We start from the raw sequence: 21217 nt of genomic DNA on the forward strand, positions 1-21217 counted from the left end.
TTTGTCTATAAATTTGGATAGAAATACTACAGGGTAGGATTATTCTTAACAGGCTTTTAAAAATTACTACACTTAATAAAGAAATTATAAAAATAGAAACAGTACTTAGATTAAAAATAAAACAATTCTGAAAAAGAGTCAAACTCATATAGTTCATGCAGGACAATTAAATGACCCAGGCTACATAATTAAATAACTGTGATCCAAAAATGCAATTTGATAATGATAAATTATGATTATGATATGAGAAATTATGAGATTATGATAATCTCATAATGAGAAAACAAACAAAACTAATCAACAAAGATGAACTAAAGTTCAATATTTACAAAACTCGCTACATATGAGCAATATTCCCAGTAACAAATGTTAACACCAGTGGTGCATGTGTCACTCAAATAGCTAACATTTACATAGTACTTACCATGTGTCAGATATTATTCTAATGGTTTATCATTAACTCATTTAATCCTTACAACTCTATGAGATAAGCACTAGTATTATCTGCATTTTGAAAATGAGGAAACTAAGACACAGAGAGTAAAATGCCCAAGGTATTGAAACTGGTTAATGAAAAACCCAATAAACAAGCCCAGGCAGTCTAGCTCCTGAGTATGTTCTCTAATTCCTACCCTAAAAGGTTAATGTGATAAACCTTAAATAGTTTGAAGTTATTACATCTCATGTTTGATAAATGAACATAGGAATAAATGACATTTTTTCCTACTGGTAATTTATCATCCTGGTGACATTCATTAATCACACTGATTTTTTATCTAGTGGAGGCAGTATGTAATTCCAACTACTACAACGCATTCCTTTTGTCTACGTTAACTAGCTCCCATTCTTGGCCAAACAAAATTAGATTCATTCAACAAATGTCCACCTCTATGAACTCTTCCTTTGCCTCTAAAGCCAGATGTGACCTCTGTCTCTTCACTGCTCCATGAAACCTTCTTTACTATTAAAACAACAAGAAGAGTTAACATTTATTAAATTTTTCTAAGTATTAAAAGTACTATGCCTTAAATTAAGTCATATAATCAAAACAATCCTGAGAGATAGATTTTTTTATCATCTCCACTTTAAAATAAGAAAAGTAAGGTTCAGGGAGGGTAAGTTCTCACTAGCTAAGGAACGCAGCTTGGATTTGAAACCAGAGAGCTTTAACACTAAGATCTATGTGGTTTAACAGTGACACTATGGGAGCATATTGCATTGGATCCTATTTATTTACATACCATCATATCCTTCAATGCTATATTAAGATTTTTTTGATGATCAAAACTATGTCTTACATATGTTTATTTCCTAAAAATAAGTTGGACTTAATGAATACCTGATGAATAAATGGATGAAAAAACAGATGATTAGTTGAAAAGACATGTGCACCCCTATGTTCACTGAAGCTCTATTTACAATAGCAAAGATATGGAAGTACCTAAGTGTCCATCAATAAATAACTGGATAAAGATGTGGTACGTACATACAATGTAATATTACTCAGGCATAAAAAATGAAAGCTTACCATTTGCAATGGTAGGGAAATAAGTCAGAGAAAGACAAATACCATATGATTTCACTTATATGTGGAATCTAAAGAACAAGATAAACGAACAAAAAAAAACAGATTCATAGATACAGAGAATTTGGGAGTTGCCAGATGGAGGACTGAGTGAAAATGGTAAAGGGATTAAGAAGGGCAAATTGGTAGTTACAAAACAGTTATGGGGATGTGAAGTACAGCATAGGGAATATAGTCAATAATATCCTAATAACTATGTATTCTGCCAGGTGGGTACTAATCAAGGGATCCACTTTGTAAATTATATAAATGTCTAACTGCTATACACCTGAAACTAATAAAAATAATATTGAATGTGAACTCTAATTGAAAAATAAAAAATTTAAAAATTTTTAAAAGAACAAAAAAAAGCCAGATGATTAGTACAAAAGCTGCATATCTAATGAAAAAAATATATATAACAGCTTAGCAATTCTCAAACTCTTAAAAATTACCGAAGACTCTCTAATCAAAAGAGCTTTTGTTTAGGTGGGTTATATCGACCTGTATTTTCTATATTAAAAATTAAAACTAAAAAATTGGAAAATATTACAGTTGACCCTTGAAGAACACAGGTTTGAACTATGTGGGTCCACTTATATACAAATTTTTTCAATAAATACTATAAATGTATATTCTCTTCCTTATGATTTTCTTAATAACATTTTTCTCTAGCTTACTTTATTGTAAGAATACAGAATGTAATACATATACAAAAAATGTGTTAATTGACAGTTTATGTTATTGGTAAAACTTTCGAATCAATAGTAGGCTATAAATAGCTAAGTATGGGAGAAGTCAAAAGCTGTACACAAATTTTTGACAGGCACTGGGGGTCAGTGTCCCTAACCACCACATTGTTCAGTGGTCAACTATAATTCATTTTAAAATAACAAGTAAAGTTCATTACATATTAACATAAATACTATACCATGTTAACACTAATCAAAAGGAAGTTGGAATGGCTATTTTAATATCAAACTAATTAGATTTCACAGCAAAAAATATTACCAAGAATAAAGAGGACCATTTCATAACGATAAAGAGACCAATAAATAAGAAGGCTGTGACAATCCTAAATGTTTATATTACTAACAAAAGAGCATTTACAGATGACATGAATATTTACACACAAAAAAAACCACCCAACATTCTACAAAATATCACTAGAACTGAGTTTTGCACGGTTGCAGGCTATATGAGCAATATAGAAAATTTAACTGTATCTGTTCATTCCAGAAATAAGCAATCATAAATTTAAAAAAATTAAACCATTTATAAAAACATTAAAATATAAAATGCTTAGGAATAAATCTGACAAAATATATGCAGGACCTGTATACTGAAACTGTACATTGATGAAATAAAGACCTAAATAAAAGGAAAAATATACTTTGTTCATGAATCAGAAGACTCTACTTATAAAATAGAGCCAATCCACTTCAAATTGATATATTGATTCACTAATTCCAATCAAAATTTTGGTAGATCTTAGGAAAGTCTGAGAAATTGTCACAGCCAAAGAGCCTAAAATTCTGAAAAATGCAAATTGATCTACATATACAGAAAGCATATGAATGGTTTCTTGGTGGGGTGTAAAGGAGAAATTACAAAGTGACACTAGAAAATTTCTGGAGATGATGGATATATATTCATTATCTTGACTGTGGAGATGATTTCATGATTATATACATATATCAAAGCTCATCAAACCATGCATTTTAAATGTGTTGCTTATTGTGTGCAATTATAACTCAGTAAAGCTATTTAAAAATGGAATAAAATTAATTCTAAATTGCCATAATTAAATTATCATATAGGTATGATAATACCTATAGAGTATATCTATAGATATAGAGTATGGGATCTTAGTGACCTTATTTATATTATAGCTTGAAACATTATTGTTTAATCATCCTAGGAATTATTTCAATTATTCCCTATAATGCTAAAAAAACTAAAAATATAAGCAAAAGAATAATGAAATCAAAATCGCCTGAAGTATGATACAATATTTAAATAAATCACAACTATTATATCAATTCTGTTTTCTTACTTCATTGCCCAAATTATTGCATCTTTTTTCCATCGTCTCTTAAAAGGATATGACAATATCCTAGATGAATTTTCTCAAACTCAAAAACCAGTGAGTTACCAATATATTCTATATATTCTAAGTATACAATTCAATGGATTTTAGTAATTTTATAGAATTGTGCAACCATCAACACAATCCAATTTTAGAACACTTACATCACCTCAAAAATGGATTCCCTGATACTAATTTACAGTCACTCAAGTGTATATTTTTAAGGACAGAAAAGAAATACTACATTCTCATCCAGTCATTAAACAGGATGGATTTCATTCCACAATAATATGGGACAATAACTTGATCAATTTTGCTAAAAGAATATGTGTCAACATTTTTATGATGTTTATGTACTATAATTTACCTGCTACAGTTTTTAAGTAAATAAATGCAACAGGCAGGTAGATGCATATACAAAGGTATTTGAAAAAAAGGAGATGATGTAGAAATGAACAATGAATTGGATTGGTCATTCTAACTGGTGTTAATAAATCTAAAAATGAGACTTGTAATTATAGGATAATAAGAGATGGTGTTCCTCTCTTCAACCAAATTATAAGGCATCAAAGTTTTCAAAAACATTTAATTTTGACAATTCGAATGTAAAAATAATAAAAGATAATAAGCTCAAACTTATTATTGATGTTTGCATTTTGATGATACAAATGCCAGCAAGACCAGAAGTAGTGATAAGCTAGAATCTATTAGAGATGTATTTGAAAACTGGACTCAATATTTACAAGATGGATATGTTCTATGTTCATTCATGACCACTGATTAGTGATTAGTTTCACTCAAAAGATGTTGTCAATTTTAGGTGTATATACCTTCTAAACGAGTAACATGGAATAAAAATTTGATTGTGCTGTGTTTAAATCTCTATTAAATTTTCTAATAAAGTGGTTTTCCACTATTTTTCCTGATTAAAAGAAGGTTAGAAACTCATGAAAGTCCATAATGCATTATGATAGAAGAAAATCAGAGTCTATGTCCACCTATGCCCATACATAATTTCCCTTAGACCTCATAAGTATGTTTCCTAGACTTTAAAAACAATTTGAATAGTGACTATTTCTACTACAGTGTGCTGTCTTTAAAGCAGCATTTCTCAAACTTTTTTACTATAATTAGTATATATACTTTATATGAAAACCTGTTACAAATGTGTATACACAAATATTAGTAAAATAAGAATTTCACAAAATATACTTACATTTACTAAGTATAATGCCCTTGGCTAGTTTATTTTCTATTTTATTCCATTTTTTTTAATGTTGAACATGATTCACAATCTGGAAATAATAATATAGCTCTTCAATATGTCATTTTTAAACATTAAGTGTAAGTTGAGAATTAAGATGGTACCGGATAATGTGTAACAAATAAAAACTGCCAAGACAAGAAACTCAAAAAAATCAAAGCGGTAGAGCCATCATCAGGTTATACATTTTAGCTTCAACCAAATGAGAGGATAAAGGTAACAACTAAGCCTTCCTAACAAAACATGGCAGCTTCATGGAAAAGTTACCAAAGAAATACCCTCCTGCTGCTGACCCATTTGCTGTCCAAATATATCTTACAATAAAGAAGACTCTTGTCTCTCAATAGCAAGTCTAAGCCATTGAATCTTCCTCTTCTCTGGGAAAGAGGGGTGAGAACAGAATGAAGTAAATATTGCTTCTGCTTTCCTAACTTTTTCAATTCTTTCTAAATTTAGGTAAAACTGAAGGCGAGAAGCCTAAAGGTTGACTGAATTTTCTCTAGATTTAAAGACAGCTAATCATTCTTTGGCAGAATATTTTTAAAAGATTTAGAAAGTAGCAATCCCACAGACCCTAATATTACCTATCACAAATTAGCAAAGCTAATAACACACGGCAAACAAGAAGACAGGAGACATTATGCTATTAACAAAACAGCACTGAAGCGCTATCTAGACTGGGTAAGGAGGTTAAAGAAAGCCAAAGGTGACAAATGGTAAGTTTCTATTTTGTTTTCATATCCATTAGCCTCAGAAAAGGTAAGATTTTAGAATTTGATGAAATATGCAAGATACAGATGATGTCCAACTGAAAAATATGAAGGAAAAAAAATCAGCAAAGCAACATGAGAAATCTAAAGAAATACAATCATAGTATATCATGTGGCTCAGCTGAAAATAATATTTACATATTTACCACAGAAATTTTTTTTTTTTAGTAAAGTATTGATTCAATTTTAAAAGTGTAATATAACTCTGTTGAGAGATAATAGGAGAAGTGAAATAAGATTAGGGAAGGAGTCTCTAAAGGCTAAATCTTCATATCTTATATTAGGACATCACGAGACAGGTCTAAAATTAGAAATCAAGGAACAACTGTATAATTGTGTTATTTAGAAATATACGATAAATAGTATGACCAAAAGCTAACATTGAGAAGCTGGGCAAAGTCAATGAAGTTACGTTGAGGCATGCACAATCCAAGAATGGCAAAAGGCTTTGAAAAATTATCTGAAATAGCATCTCACTCTCAAATACATACCAAAGCTATACAGAACCAATCAGCACCATTTACCACACTGAAATATTTCAGCATTAAAGCCAATCTTGGCTGGTCATCCAATCTACATTTTACCATCTTACTGGCAATTTTCCTTTCAAAAACAGTACTCCCTTCAAAAATTCTTCATAAATTAAAAAATGGTTAGCAACCATGTTTATTCTGCTCTCCCCAAAAGCATAGCCATGTTTTCCAGATTAAATAATCACAATTCTTTTAAACTAAGTAGTACCTAAATCCTGACCATTACATATTTTTATTGTTGTTTTTTTCAAATCTAAGTCTCCACATTCTTCAAAAAGCAATATGACCAAATATGATGGAGAATTTATATTTATAACTAAATTCACTAGATATTTTGATGTTATAGAAACCTATGACACAGGATCCTGTCCTCAGGGCCAACTCTTATCAGGCAGCTGCACGCCTAGTATATTAGACAGCCAGAAAAGAGCATTTTTTACCACACTTCTTCCTCTATACAATAAAATTTTCTGTAATAATCATAAACTGAAAAATAATAACAATGCAGAAGTACACGGTGAGATCTTTCTTTTACTGAACTTTGTACACATAATTGTGCCCATAAACAATTTTCAATGTGAAATGAAATTTACATCACAAAAGGGGGAAAGTAACAGATTAAAATACTCATTATTTAATTTTTGAAAACAGGAAAATATAAGTACATAATGGACTCACATTATAGTTTATGTTCTGAGATTCTATTTCTGCAAATTTGTCAATGAATTCACTAAAATTGATCTTCTTTGCATATACATATTCAATAGGTGATAAATCCAGATTTGTAAATTTATCTTTGCTCATAATCAATTCAAGAATTCTTTTGTCAATTTTAATTTCAAGTTTTTTTCCTGAAGCAACAGATATCCAAACTGCTAGGAAATATCTTAATGATGAGTTTGACAGAGTTTCATAAAATATCTATTTCACAATAAATTCCAAAAATTGCAATACTATTCATGTCTCTGTTTCCTTAGATTGGTTCTGGAAACTTTTAGGTGCCCCCTAGTTGAAAGCTTTACACATAAATAAATGCTCCAAGAACTTACATTCTATTTCATCTTTACAATCACTGGGCTATCACTGATTACTTTAAACTACCACTGAAACTCAGGAATATGCAGTACCACAGGGGAGTTGGAAATGGAAATTTTACCAAAGGAGTTGGAAGGATTCTAAAACCTCACATACTTACTCTTGAATAAAGCTAAATGTAGCTGAGTTTGTAGGGGTTGGGGTTGGCAGAAGGGGTAAAGTCTGGGGCAGATTATGAAACTAGAAGTTCTCTGAATGAACTTCTGCGTACAAATACAATGTTTTTAAAGAACAAAATAAAAGATGTGTAATTGGAAGCTCACATATATACTATTAAATTCAAAAGTAATAACAGCAATTATTTAGAATGTGGACCAACAAAAGATTTCTTCTTCAGGAAGGAGTATTTGAAAACGGACATTGTTTAGAACTGCTAGTACCTGATGATAAAAAAGAGTGGCTTTTAATTGGTTTTATTATTTTTTAAATTCTCTACAGACAATGCAACCCCATACTGCCTGCTTCTGAGACAGACCATTCCTACCACCCACCCTTGGCTATACTTCTGCTATCAGGTTATCAGGTGACCTTTACTTTTGCTCCAATCCAAAAGTTTATGAGTCACTATGCCCAACTCAACCCTATTTTACACACACACACACACACACACACACACACACACACACACACACCCCTACAAAAACAACAACAACAAAAAACCACAGAGAACGGAGAATGAGAATTTGGCTCATGCTTAGAGTAGAACAATCTTCTTTTCTTCTGTTTTTTTTTTAGAGAACATAAGGAAAATTGCTACATAATTTAATCCACAGTTCTTAAATATACTTCCTGAAACTATAATAATCTAAAAGCATAATAAAAATATAGCTCATTTAGATTTTGAAAGCTCTGTATACGGCAAGGTCATATGGTAGAGCAAAGAAAAATTATCCTAAGAAACTAAGAATCTAGTCTTCGTTTTGTACTAACCAGAGATGTGACTATGAGATCAAGACTTTTCTTTCTTCCTCTATAGTGATCTCATTACACTTAAGTCTCCCATAAAAGAGGAGTTGTATGGAGTACCTCAAAAGTTTTTTTCTCCCAGCTCTTGCATCTCTTTAGAAACATATTTTTTAGTAATAATATTTGATAAATAACTGAACCTAAAGCAACTGGCACAACTATGCTGCCTCAAAGAACCTCTCCCCCATCTCCTTCATCATAGCAAACAGCAGCTTTGTTGCTCAGATATAATCCTGGGAGCAACTTTTTCATATCCCCTATATCCAATCCATTAAAAATTCTCTAGTCAGCTATCAAAATTATATCTATAATCTGGCTACTTTCTCAGTGCTACACTGCTACCATCTTAGTATAAGCCACTACCATCTTAACCAGGACTGCTACAAGTTTTCTTCCTTTCAACCCATCAATTCTCTTATAAATACATCTTTCTAAATGTAAGTTATGTAACACACCTCTGTCCAAAATTCTCCTATGACTACCCATCTCCTTCAAAGTAGAAGTCCAAATCTCGACCACCATCTAAAAAACCCTACATGATCTAACCGGGCCCAGTCTGCCTCCTTACAAAAAAAAACTTGCTCCCACTCTGACCTCATCTCCTATCATTCCCCAATTCACTCTGCTTCACCCACCTCGTTTCTCTTCCTCATATACACTCCTGCCTTAAGGGCTTTGTACTTACAGTTCCTTCTGACTCTCTCTGTGATATCACATGATTAACTTCTTTGCTTAATTCATTTCTGTTCAAATACCATACTACAAAAGATTCCACCACTACCTACATAACAATAGCATTCGTACTCCAATCACTACATGTCCCTTTATCTTGCTGTATTCGTCTTTGAAGTATTAATTATTATCTAACAGATTCATTCGTGTATTTTTATTGTTGGTTTCACCTCAGTAGAATGTAAGCTTAATGACAGTAGGTGTTTTCTCTGTTTTGCTCACTGCTGTTTCCTCAGCACCTAGAAGAGCAACTGGCATGCAGGAGGTGCTTGATAATCAAAAAAATAAGAAAAGTAAAGGAACTACTAAATAATCAATTGTTTTCTCAATTAACATGAGGTAAATACTATGAGGTTTCATTTCCCAATGGAGACAATTATACATAGATATACAGGGTTTACTGACTTTTATAACGATTTGGGAGAAATTGACCAAATTCCAATAATAAATTGAGCTTGCTTTTTTAGGGTCCTATAAAATTTTGAATTAAAACTATATTTCATTGTAATAATTTATAGTTATAATTTTATTAATAAACTAAATACTTTGATTTATTTAGTGCTTCTTTTCTTTCCGAGCTTAATTTTGAAATATATATTTTATTAATATTGTGATTTAATACTCTTAAAGTCCCTAGTACAAAAGACTATTCTGGAATCAACTGCATAATTACATTTCCTCAGTGACCTTGTAATCTCGTGAGCATTTACTCTAGACTAAACAGCCTCGTTCAGCTGCCCTGTGTCTGACTGCCGATGAAAGAAGCTTGTTTGACAACTGCTTCAAGCAGAAACATATTTTTTCCATGATTGCATAAAAAAGATTTAAAACTTACCAGACTAGAGCCAGACTAAGACTTAAAGCAAAAAGGTTCATGTTAAATGTGTGAGTTGATTTCTAATTCAAATGCCAACAAAAACAGATACTAAAGACATTTTGCTGTCATGGCCAGCAAAAGAAAAAAAAGTTAATTCAGTAATACTCTCATAATTAAAACAAAGTATAATTATGTAAAATAATTATATATACATACATGTTGTGATCATTTTTGTGACTTCTATTTTTCCATATTCTTTGATTTTTCTGGTGCTCCTGAGACTTCTTCTAAAACTAACATATAAACTTAAATGGACAGTATCAAAAACAAAACAAACATAAAGCAAAACACCTATTCTCCATTCTTAGGCAATCCACGTATAATTAATTAGTCAATAGGTAAAGACCTTGACCAAAAAAAACAGAAATTCATTCAATGTGATTTAAAAAAATACTTCCTCAATATAAGAAAAATCACTTACAGAGCCAACACGATACTTAATGATGAAACACTTGAAGCATTCACAAAATAATCAGAAATATTACCAGAACTGTGTAACATCAGGTCAAGAAGTTCTAGCCAAATGCAATAAAATATAAAATTGAAGTTAGAACATTTAAACAAAAAAATTTCATTTTTTCAGATGACCGACTTCCAAATAAAACCCCAGATATTCATCTAATAGAACAATTAAAATTATAAGAGCTCAGTAAAGCAGCTAGATACAAAATAAAATATATTTAAGCAAGAACCAGTTAGAAAGCATAGTGAAAATTTTATAACGATAGCATCACAATTATGATATAAGGAAAATTCATTTCCAAGAAATGTGTGAGATATATGAAAACTCAGTAAATTTTAAATGCCTATTCTGTTCTACTCAGTTTATAATTCTAAAGCAATTCCAAATAAAATCCTAAAAGGAGTGGTGTTTGGTTGTTTCCTTGGGTGTTATAGGGATGACTGTGTCTTAGTTAAGTTGTTGGCAGGTTTTGGTTTGATCTGTTTCATTGTTTCACAGTATTTTATTCTGAAAATTTTCAAATGTACAGAAAACTTTAAAGAATTATAGAACGCTTTGTTGCTCTGGACAGTTTTTTGGAAGAATAAATGTATAAAAATGCAAAGAATACTTTGAAAAAGGTAAGGAGCACAGTAAGATTTGTCCCATGTATGGTAGGCAGAATTCTGAGATGGCCCCCAAGATTCATACCACCTGTATGCTGGATTTCACTCCTGATATTATATTCCAGTAGTCCTCCATTATCTGCAGTTTTGCTTTCTGTGGCTTCAGTTACCCAGGGTCAACCACAGTCCAAAATATTAAATGGAAAATTTTAGAAATAAATAATTCATAAGTTTGAAATTGTGTGCTGTTCTGAGTAGCATGTTGAATGAAATCTTTCACTGTCTCACTCCATTCTGCCTAAAATGTAATTCATCCCTTTATCCAAGGTATCCATGCTATATATGCTACTCGCCCATTAGTCACCAGAAGCTTGGTTATCAGATCAACTGTCATGGTATCTCAATGCTTGTGTTCAAGTAACCCTTATTTTACTTAATAATATCCCTAAAGTGCAAGAGTAGTGATGCTATTAATTCATATATGCCAAAGAGAAGCTTTAAAGTGCTTCCTTTAAGTAAAAAGGTGAAATTTCTCAACTTAATAAGAAAAAATATCATACACCAAGGCTGCTAAGATCTACAGAAAAAACAAATCTTCTATCCCTGAAATTGTGAAGAAAAAAAGAAATTCATGATAGTTTTGCTGTACCATCCCTAACTGCAAAACTCACCGCCCTAGTACATGATAAGTGCTTAGTTAAGATGGAAATGGCATTAAATTTGTGCGTGGAAGACATGAAAAGAAAACGTGTTCCAACTGAGGTAATGTGTTACACTGGAAAGCATGGACCCTATATAAAGACTTAAGCAAGAGATCCCCTGAAATGAGTGACATCAAGCCATTTACTGCAAGTAAGGGATGGTCACACAAATTCAGAAATAAGTCTGGCATTTTATTATCTCACATCATCACAAGAAGAAGGGTGAGTATAGTAATACAATATTTTGAGAGAAAAAGACCACATTCACATAACTTTTATTAGGGTATATTGTTATAACTGTTCTATCTTATTATCAGTTACTGTTGTTAACTCTTACTATGCCTAATTTATAAACAAAACTTTTCCACAGGCATGTATGATTAAGAAAAACATAGTATATATAGGGTCCGATACTATACACAATTTCAGGTATCCACTGGGGGGGTCTTGAAACATGTACCCCGCAGATAAGGGGGCACTACTATATATAGCAAAAGGCATTTTGCAGATGTAATTAAGATGTCAAATTGGTTGATTGCAAGTTAATAAAAGAGAAATTATCTAGGTGGACCATACTTAATTAGGTAGGAGCCCTTAAAAAGGAAAAGATTCAAAGAAATTTTCTCCTGCTAGCATTAAAAAAGATGGAAGCCATTGTAAAGTCTACATATGCAAGTGACCTAATTCTACCAACAACATAAATGAGCTTGGAAGGCAATCCCCAAGCTTTGCTTACATAAAACCACAGCACCTGCTGATAGTTTGGTTGCAACCATGTGCAACCAGAGCAGAGGATCCTGGTAACCAGTGCCCAGACTGCTGACTCAGACACTGATAATAAATGACATAAAAATGGATATTGTTTTAAGATGCTTAAATTTGTGGTAATTTGATATACAGCAATAGAAAATAAATAAACGACTTAATATTAAAACACGTTATGAATTTATATTAATAATAATGTGATACTGCTGAAAAACTGAAACAGATTAATGGAAAAGAAAGGGCAGTAGAGAAAAAGTCCTGGTATATTAATGTAACACATTAATGGAGAGAAGAGGGATTATTAAATGAATTATTCTGGGCCAAATGATTTACTATGTTGATAATAAAAATTCTTTTATAGCTCCTCGCAACAAAATAAATTCCAGATGGATTAAGTGATTAAATGTGAAAACTGAAGCTACATAAAAATTATAATATAAATAAATATACACAAAGTTCAGTGTTGGTTTAGAACTTCCTAAGTAGAAGAACAATAGAAAAATAACATGACACCAGATTAAAGTAACATGGCTCAGATTAAAACTACTTCACATCATAAATAATGTAATAGACAAATTTTTTGGAATTTCAAAGGTTAATAGTCTTACTATATGACTGCCTCATAGAAACAAGTAAAACAATACTACCCCAACAGAAAGGGGCACATGGAACGTAAACAATAATTCACGCACAGGGCAGAAAGGCTGAAAAGAAATTACTAGGGGAGCTGAGCAAGAAATGTAAAGGCAAAGCGCCTCTTAAGGAAACCAAACAACACATGCAATGGCACAAAAACGTGAGCGACACCACGAAGTTCTTAAGAAACACCAAGTATGAGAGGGGCAGGATATATGGCAGGTAGATGGGGTCAGATTATGCAGGTAAAGATGAGCTACTGAAGGATATTAATAATAGAGAGACATGACCAGATTGATATAATAGAAAGTTTTCTCCAACAATGAGAAAGGACTTAAGGGAGACAAGGAGAATGTTAAAACAAAAAATTTGTTAGAATGTTTAATATCTCATCTCGAATTTTTAAAATACAAAGTTCCAATTTATCAATTTTTAAGAGCAAAAGAATGGTCATGAAAAGTATCTCCAATGTTACCATGAAGGCGGATCTTCTATTATGGGGGGACTACACCCTACCCTATTTCCTCAAGAATGAACACTTTTAATTGCTTTGTTAATAATGGTAATGGATTTGTAACAGATCAGTTACTTTTGTTCAGCAAGTTGGGTTTATCAATGCAGTCTGTAGCCACACAAAAAAAATAATTGATAGGTGCTGATGGAGATCAAACAAGAAATTTTTACTTATCAACAGGTTCTAGTTAACTGATTTAATACTATTATTACTACCACAATTTTCACAACTAATTATGCAATAATAGTTAAATAATCTATTACCTGGTTAGGAAAGACTCAAGATTTAAACCATCATAGTTTAAATCCATTTTTTAAAGCTATACTAAATTGACAGCACAAAATATATTGGTTATGTTAGCAGAAGAGAAAGAAATGAACATGTGCATTTGGCTACCATACTCTACCACAAAAGACATACAGAAATGCTCTACAGGAAATGATTAAAATTTTGGTAGCAAATGGCTTCATTTAAATTCATGAATAAGGATAACTGAAAAATATACATCTTACTTAAAGACCATATTTTACCTTATAAAACAACAGTTTTTCCTTATTTCTATAAGAAGCTCACAAATAAACAGCTCATATTAAGTAAATCACATATATATTTAAAACAGTAGTGATATTTGATTAAATAATCTGAAATTGATGAATAAAGTTGATAAATGCTTAAGATGTATATCAGTTAAGGGAATAATTCTTCTTTGAGTAGAAGGTAGTAAAATATTCACTAGAAAGCTAGTTGATTATTAAAAAGACAATCTCACAGTGCCAATCAAGAGACTTTACTAAACCAACCACTAAAGCCAGTCTGGGGAATTTCAATTAGCAGTTAAGTTTTCCCAAAGCTTGCTCCCATTGGCACAGAATTAATAAAACGTGTTTACATATTGCCTTGAGCAAACCAGAAGTGTACTGCCAGTACAATTTGAACTATAAATATATATTCATAATACTCTCCCAAATGAGAAAATCTCATTTATTCTTCATCTACTTCTCAAGTTTAACTTTAGAAAAGATATCATTAAAAACCACCCAAAATCTCATGGCAATGTACTTTTTGATTCATCCTTTATCAAAGTTATACCTGAGGACAAAAATGTAGTTTTTTTGGAGGCATTCTCCCAAGACCTTATGTCACCCACTCCCAAAAATATATAATTAAAATTAATTCGAAAGTGCCTGCATCCACAATTTTGCGCCAATTAAAGTGAAGCTGCCAGTGTACTACTCTTAAATTCATCATGTCATAGAGATTGCAAAGCAGATATAAGAAAATGGAAATGAGGTAGTTAATTTATTCTCTATTTGCCTCTAGAGAAATTAAACTCGTTCCCTCTGTAGAATAACATAATACAAAATGGAAATTCTGTTGTAATAGGAAAAGAAAAGAAAGGAGTAGAAGCTAGAGAACTTGGGGAAGGGGAAGAGCCTACTGTACAGAGATAACTAAGACTTATTAGATTCGCTCTTCTAACGAAGATGTGGACAACTGTTAGGACAGATGTGTAACAATTACACCTTTAGTCAACCGAAGTTAATATTCCTTGTACTTTAAAAGCATCACCTTTGAGGATACCAAATCATTCTTTGAAAAGTAACTTCACAGAGTAACTTCTTCAGTTTCTCTCTAAATTTTTCTGAAAATTATAGTAGGTAAAAATGTATTCTAGAATAAGAAAAAAGGAAACATATGGCTTTCAGAATAGAAAATGAACTAGTAGTATCAGAAATCTATTTAAGATTTATTTTGGCAAATGTTTAAATATTAGGTCATAACCTATTACTAAAGAGACCGGCTCCAAAAATTATCTGTATAGAATTCAATCCCTTTCTCAAGGTAGAAGGGTAAAGAGAAAGAAGGTATGAGATACATTCTATTTTGGTAGATAGTTTTATGTCAAAAGTCAATGTTTCTTTAGCAATTCTGATGTCACTATTGATGATGTAGAAATTCCTCCACTCATTAGCCACCGATGTCTAAAAGAAACTATCACAGTCAAGGTCTATTGCTTGAAATGCATACATGTTTGTTTGTTTGTTTGTTTGTTTGTTTGTAATCAGAACAATTTGCCTTCTTAACTTTTGTGGATACGAATATATGTAGTCTTTGTTGAGACAAAAGTCTACTTCTAGAAATCTAGAACTAAATTCTAAATTGTCAATGGTTAGTAATGAAAGATCCCCAACTCCCGCCAAAATAAAGCAATCCAGCTCCCTTTATTTAAGTTTAAATAAGATTTTAGGTATAAAAAACTTGGAAAAAGTACACATACTATTGTTATACCTTATCTACAGGAAGCTTATCCTACATTTTAAAATCTAAACCATAATGGTTTAGATTTTAAAATCAGCAATCACTGAACACTAAATAGAAGAGGAAATAAACTGTTACTAAAAAAAAAAAAAAAAAAAAAACAGCCAAGACTCAGCTACTGGGGAAAGGCAAAGGTTGGGTGCCACTGGGGGAGGAGTAGAAAACCTATTGTCACCCTCCTGAAACCTAAACTGACACAGTCAAAACTTTCAACCACTGAGGAAAAGCAGGACACCTACTCTTGCCGAGACTAACATACTAATGCAAAGCACAGGTCGGGGAGGGATAGGAAACTATCACTATCTTATACCCAGGACACCCCCATCACCATGAATACAACACAGAGTTCAGCTGTGGGGATGGGAGAGGAATAGCAAACCCACTTGCACTCTGAAGTAGAAGACAAAAGTTGTTTGCCTCTGGGAAAGAGATAGGTACACTGAGAGTACCACCCAAGGCTCCACCACAGAGGACCTTCTAAGATTAAAGCTTGAATAGGAGAACTAAGAAATCCCCTTGCTCCCACCGTAAGACTTATTCCAAGTAAAAAGCAAAATCAGGGAGGGGCATAAAGAGAAAACTCCTGCGTGGCTTGGGCTTGCAGGGCCTGCTGAAAGCTGAGGGCAGAGGAAGAAAACTGGGAAAATCCTTCCAGCACTCTAGGCCTCGTACCAGTCACAATGTGGCAAGAGACCACAACTGGAAGAATCTGAAGCCTCTGATATACTGACGGTAACTAGAGCAACCACAAAACCTAAACTGAGATCAAACTGCAGACTTAATACTCAACTCCCAACACCAATGGCCTAACAGAATAAGGGACAAATATTTCTGGATATAAATATTACTTACCTCAATCTCTACCGTTCTGTTGCACAGAATATCCAATATTCAAGCAATATTGGATATTTACAATAAACCCACAAGAAAGCAGGAAAAACAACTCTTTCATCAAGACATAAAATAGTCAACGGAACCAGATCAAGAGATGTTGGAAGTATCAAAGAGGTACTTTAAAATGACATGATTAATGAGTTAAAGGATCTAGTGAAAAAGGTGGATAACATGTATAAAGACATAGGAAATTTCAGTAAAGTGATGGAAATTACAGAAAGGAGTGAAATGGAAGTGCTAGATATGAAAATTGCAGTATCAAAAATAATTCTTTTGATGGATTTATCAGCAGAAAGGAAACAGAAGAAAAACTGAACTTTAGGAAAGGACAAAAGGAATAATCCAAATCTGAAACACAAATTTAAGAAAAGATCAAAAAACACAAAATAGAGCACTGAAGAACTGTAAAATAGTAAAAGGTCTAACATATGTGAAATCAGAATCTCAGAATAAAAACAGAAAATGGAGCAGAATAAATCTGTGAAGAGATAATAGTTATATCTACAAAATAAAAACAATGAATTATAGATCCAAGAAGTTCAGAGAAGCTATATCTTTACAGACAATGCCAGATCCTTAGAGAAAACATACAGTAAATTCTGCTTTTCTAAATCCAATCTAGGAATCTCAGCCTATTATTTGGAGTATTTAGACCTGTACTATCGAATATGGTAGCCACTAGTCATACGTGTTTATTTAAATTAAATTGAATAAAATTTAAAATTCAGTTCCTCAATTACACTAGGCACACTCAAGTGCTCAGCAGAAACATGTAACTGTGGCTACTACCTTGGATAGTACAGACCAAGAATATTTCTATTACTTCAGAAAGTTTTATTGGATAGTGTTGGTTTAGAACATTTACATTTAATGTAATTACTAATATAGTTAAGATTAAGTCTACCATCATGCAATTTGTTTCCTAATTGTCTCATTTCTTTATTTTTCCCCTCCTTCTTTTCCTGTCCTTCTTTTTATTAATGGAGTATTTCTTATGATCTCATTATTTTCTGATATTGACTTACTAACTATCCCATTTTGTTTTACATTTTTAGTAGCTGTTCTAGGGTTTTTATTAAACATCTTTAACTTATCACAGTCTGTCTCCAGATACTATTATACCACTTCACATGCAGTGTAAGAACATTACAACAGCACAGTTTTTTCTCTCTTCCTATCCTTTGTACTAATTGTCATACATTTTACTTGTGCACTGTTATTATGTATGGCCATTTCTATGATCTTTCAAACGTAATTTTGATGACAAAATTATTAGAAAATTCATAACCCTGTAGGAGTACTATTTTAAATACTTTGTCTTCACTGACATAAAAGTAAATATTTTAAGAAAATTTATTTTAGAGATATAGAATTCTGGCTCTTGTTTACCCAGTAAGAGATAAGAAATCAATGTCTAAATCACTTATAACTTTTTATGTCGTAAAACCCTAGATTGTCTCCTGAAGCTTCAGTTTTAGCATTTAGGCCAATAATTTGATAAATTTATCTCAAACTCAAAAGGAGTTTTAGGCTTTGCTTCATGCCGTGGCTTCGCGCTTGGAGGATGTAGGACTTTATGAACATTCAGAACTAAAGAAAACCTTAAAGATCTGCCAAAGATCAGATAAGTACATTATCTGTCATTTTAGTAATAATTTTACCTTGGAGCCTCCATGTTCATAATCAAAATACTAGGTGGTATGTTCAAAACTGGCTTTGCTTTTGAACATGCAAATAGATTTTATCTGTTTCATATATCTTGTTTTTGCTATTGGGGTCTTTTTTAAAATTATTTTTTAATTACTTGATGTCACTATATCCATTATTTTCTTTTCACATTATATCTTTACACTATTTTACTTTTTTAGGAAACAACCAATTCTGGATCATCTTTTTATTCAATAGTTCAGATTGAGACACAAGAACAAGATATTATTTGCTCTATCCAAAAAAGTCTGTGTCTGTACTATTCAAGTATAAAAATGCCCACCTCCTCCCCTGAGGAAGACTGATCCTCTCCATCACTTACAAACGCTATAATCCCATATTCATTTTCAAAATGAATGCATATAAATAGCTTTTGAGCCGCTGGCCAGCCCTACATACATCTTTTCATAAAATGTATTGTGTGACTCATTTCTCATAAATATAGTTTCACTGTAGACAGCAGACAGTGAGTAAATCTACTCTTTTCCATGGCAAGGAGCTCAACTCTCATATTTTTACTGGCTCACTACTGACGAATTAAGCCCTAATTTCTAAAAAATATATAATGAGCTGAAAATGAACAGCTACTTCAGTATTGCTGCCAAAGACAGCCTTAAAAGGGAGCTAATACAATCCAATTTCAATCTCAAAAGATCTAATAAGACCATAAAAAAATAATGTATTAACTTAGTATTAAGCACTATTCTTTTTTACAAAAGGGTATAAAGTTCTGTAAATGCAAAATCTAATAATGTCAAAGTGTCCGTTAAAAATAGAAACAACACAACAAAAACCCTAATCATCAGCTCCTCAATGAGAAGTTCTTTTGGGCACTTACCCAAGTCTTCCTAGCATCTCAAAGTCAGGAACTTGTGGTCCACATGTCTCTATTTGCAGTGGCTGATACTCATAGAGAGCTTCTTCAAGCTTTTGAATAGGTGCTAATGAAATATGTTGACCCTGTTAGAAAAATGAAGGAAATATCTTTTAATATTACTTTTATTTACTACTTACTTGTAATCATTTTAAAGGTGAAATAAATTACTCAGATTAAAAATATTATCCATTATGTTTGCAATTCCATGCATATAATTCATTACATTACTGAAAGCCACATTATGTAATTAACATATAGTCACTGGCGTGAATTAAAGGAAAAAAATTAAATCCATCATTAAATTCAAATTTATCCTTAAAGAGTATAGCTGTTCAATGTCAATGGTAGAATTCAGCAAATATATAAGCATAATCCAGCCTCATATTTTCCTATTTCTTATAATACAGCTTTGACAGTTTTGGTAATCAGTATTTTGTTGACAGCGTTCACTAAGGAAGGACACTAATGAAATTATCCTCTACAAAGTCTGTCACATAAATATCCGTTCTCTTAAGTCTTTACAATGGAATCAAACTTCCTTATCAAATGTATGTAATGATGTCTACTTACACACACACACACACACCAAAAATAAGAAAATTTTATGCTAAAAACTAGGTTGAATGAAGCATCCAGGTATTTTTCTAAAAATAAATAACTACTAGATCTACTAGATAACTAAAATAAAAGGACCATATTTGATCACAAGTATATAAAATAAAATGCCACTCAGCCATATAGTATCATTACATTGAGATTTACATAATTATCATACATCTCAGGATAGAATTCTATTTTGAAAAATCTCTATTTTTTAATGAAGTCTATGTTTCCAATTCTAACTTTAGTTCTGTAACTTTTCTTGCTATAGTTTTCATCATTTTCTCTATTTCCAAATTTTTAAATAAAAACCAGTTCTTATACTTAATTCCATTTATTCCTAGTTTGTAATTTATTCCTATTGTTACCTCCTTAGTTTTCTTTACTTTTCCCCTAAATTACTAAGTTGAATATATATTTGTTATCTTATTTTTAAGCAAAAACTATGACTTAAAAAGCAATAAAGTACAAACCTATATAATTTTATTAACTAATGTCACCCCAATAAATTTAATTTTTAAAAAGTGAAAAAGTATAATTGAGGCTGCGAGGAACAACCATGAAAGATGTTTGCATCCGACTTGTGGTTTGTCTCTTCAACAAGTTTAATCCCTTGTAGCATCATCCTAGCTAGTTTACCAACATATCAATAGCTTCCCTGACTCTGTGACCTCAAAAGTCTTTCGCCAAACACAGGCACAAGACTTAAACAGACATTTCTCTAATGATAAATAAATGGCCAACAAGCACATAAAAAGATGCTTAACATCTCAAGTCATTAGGGAAATGCAAATAAAAACAGTGATAAACCACTTAATACTCATGGCTATTTAGAATGGTATTAGCCAAAAACAAATAAACAAACAAACAAATAAAAAGATAACAAAAAAATACACAATAAATAACAAATGTTGGCATATGTGCAGAAATAGGAACTCTTAAGCATTGCTAGTAGAAATGTAAAATGGTATAGCCACTATGAAAAACAGGGTGGCAATTGCTCAAAAAATTGCAGATTTACCATATGAGCCAAAAATTCTACTTCTGGGTATATAATCAAAAGTAGTAAAAGGAGGAACTTAAACAGATATTTGTACACTCATGTTCATAGCAGCATTATTCATAACAGCCAAAAGGCAGAAGCAACCCATGTGTCTATCAATGGATGAATGAATAAACAAAATGTGGTATTATACCTAATGGAATATTATTCAGCCTTTAAAAGGAAGAAAATTTTGACACATCC

At 31.9% G+C, this 21217-nt stretch overlaps 1 protein-coding gene across 1 annotated transcript in view; it reads right to left on the bottom strand.

Annotated features, from left to right (window-relative positions):
• MNAT1 (MNAT1, CDK activating kinase assembly factor) overlaps positions 1–21217 on the bottom strand; it is a 162970-nt gene that overhangs the window by 42787 nt on the left and 98966 nt on the right. The window contains exon 7 of the mRNA XM_011384730.2: positions 19333–19454. Coding sequence (XP_011383032.1) covers positions 19333–19454 — 122 coding nt within the window. The remainder of the gene's footprint in view (positions 1–19332; positions 19455–21217) is intronic.

Source organism: Pteropus vampyrus, unplaced genomic scaffold (genome assembly GCF_000151845.1).
Source record: "Pteropus vampyrus isolate Shadow unplaced genomic scaffold, Pvam_2.0 Scaffold15, whole genome shotgun sequence".
NCBI classification, from domain to species: domain Eukaryota; kingdom Metazoa; phylum Chordata; class Mammalia; order Chiroptera; family Pteropodidae; genus Pteropus; species Pteropus vampyrus.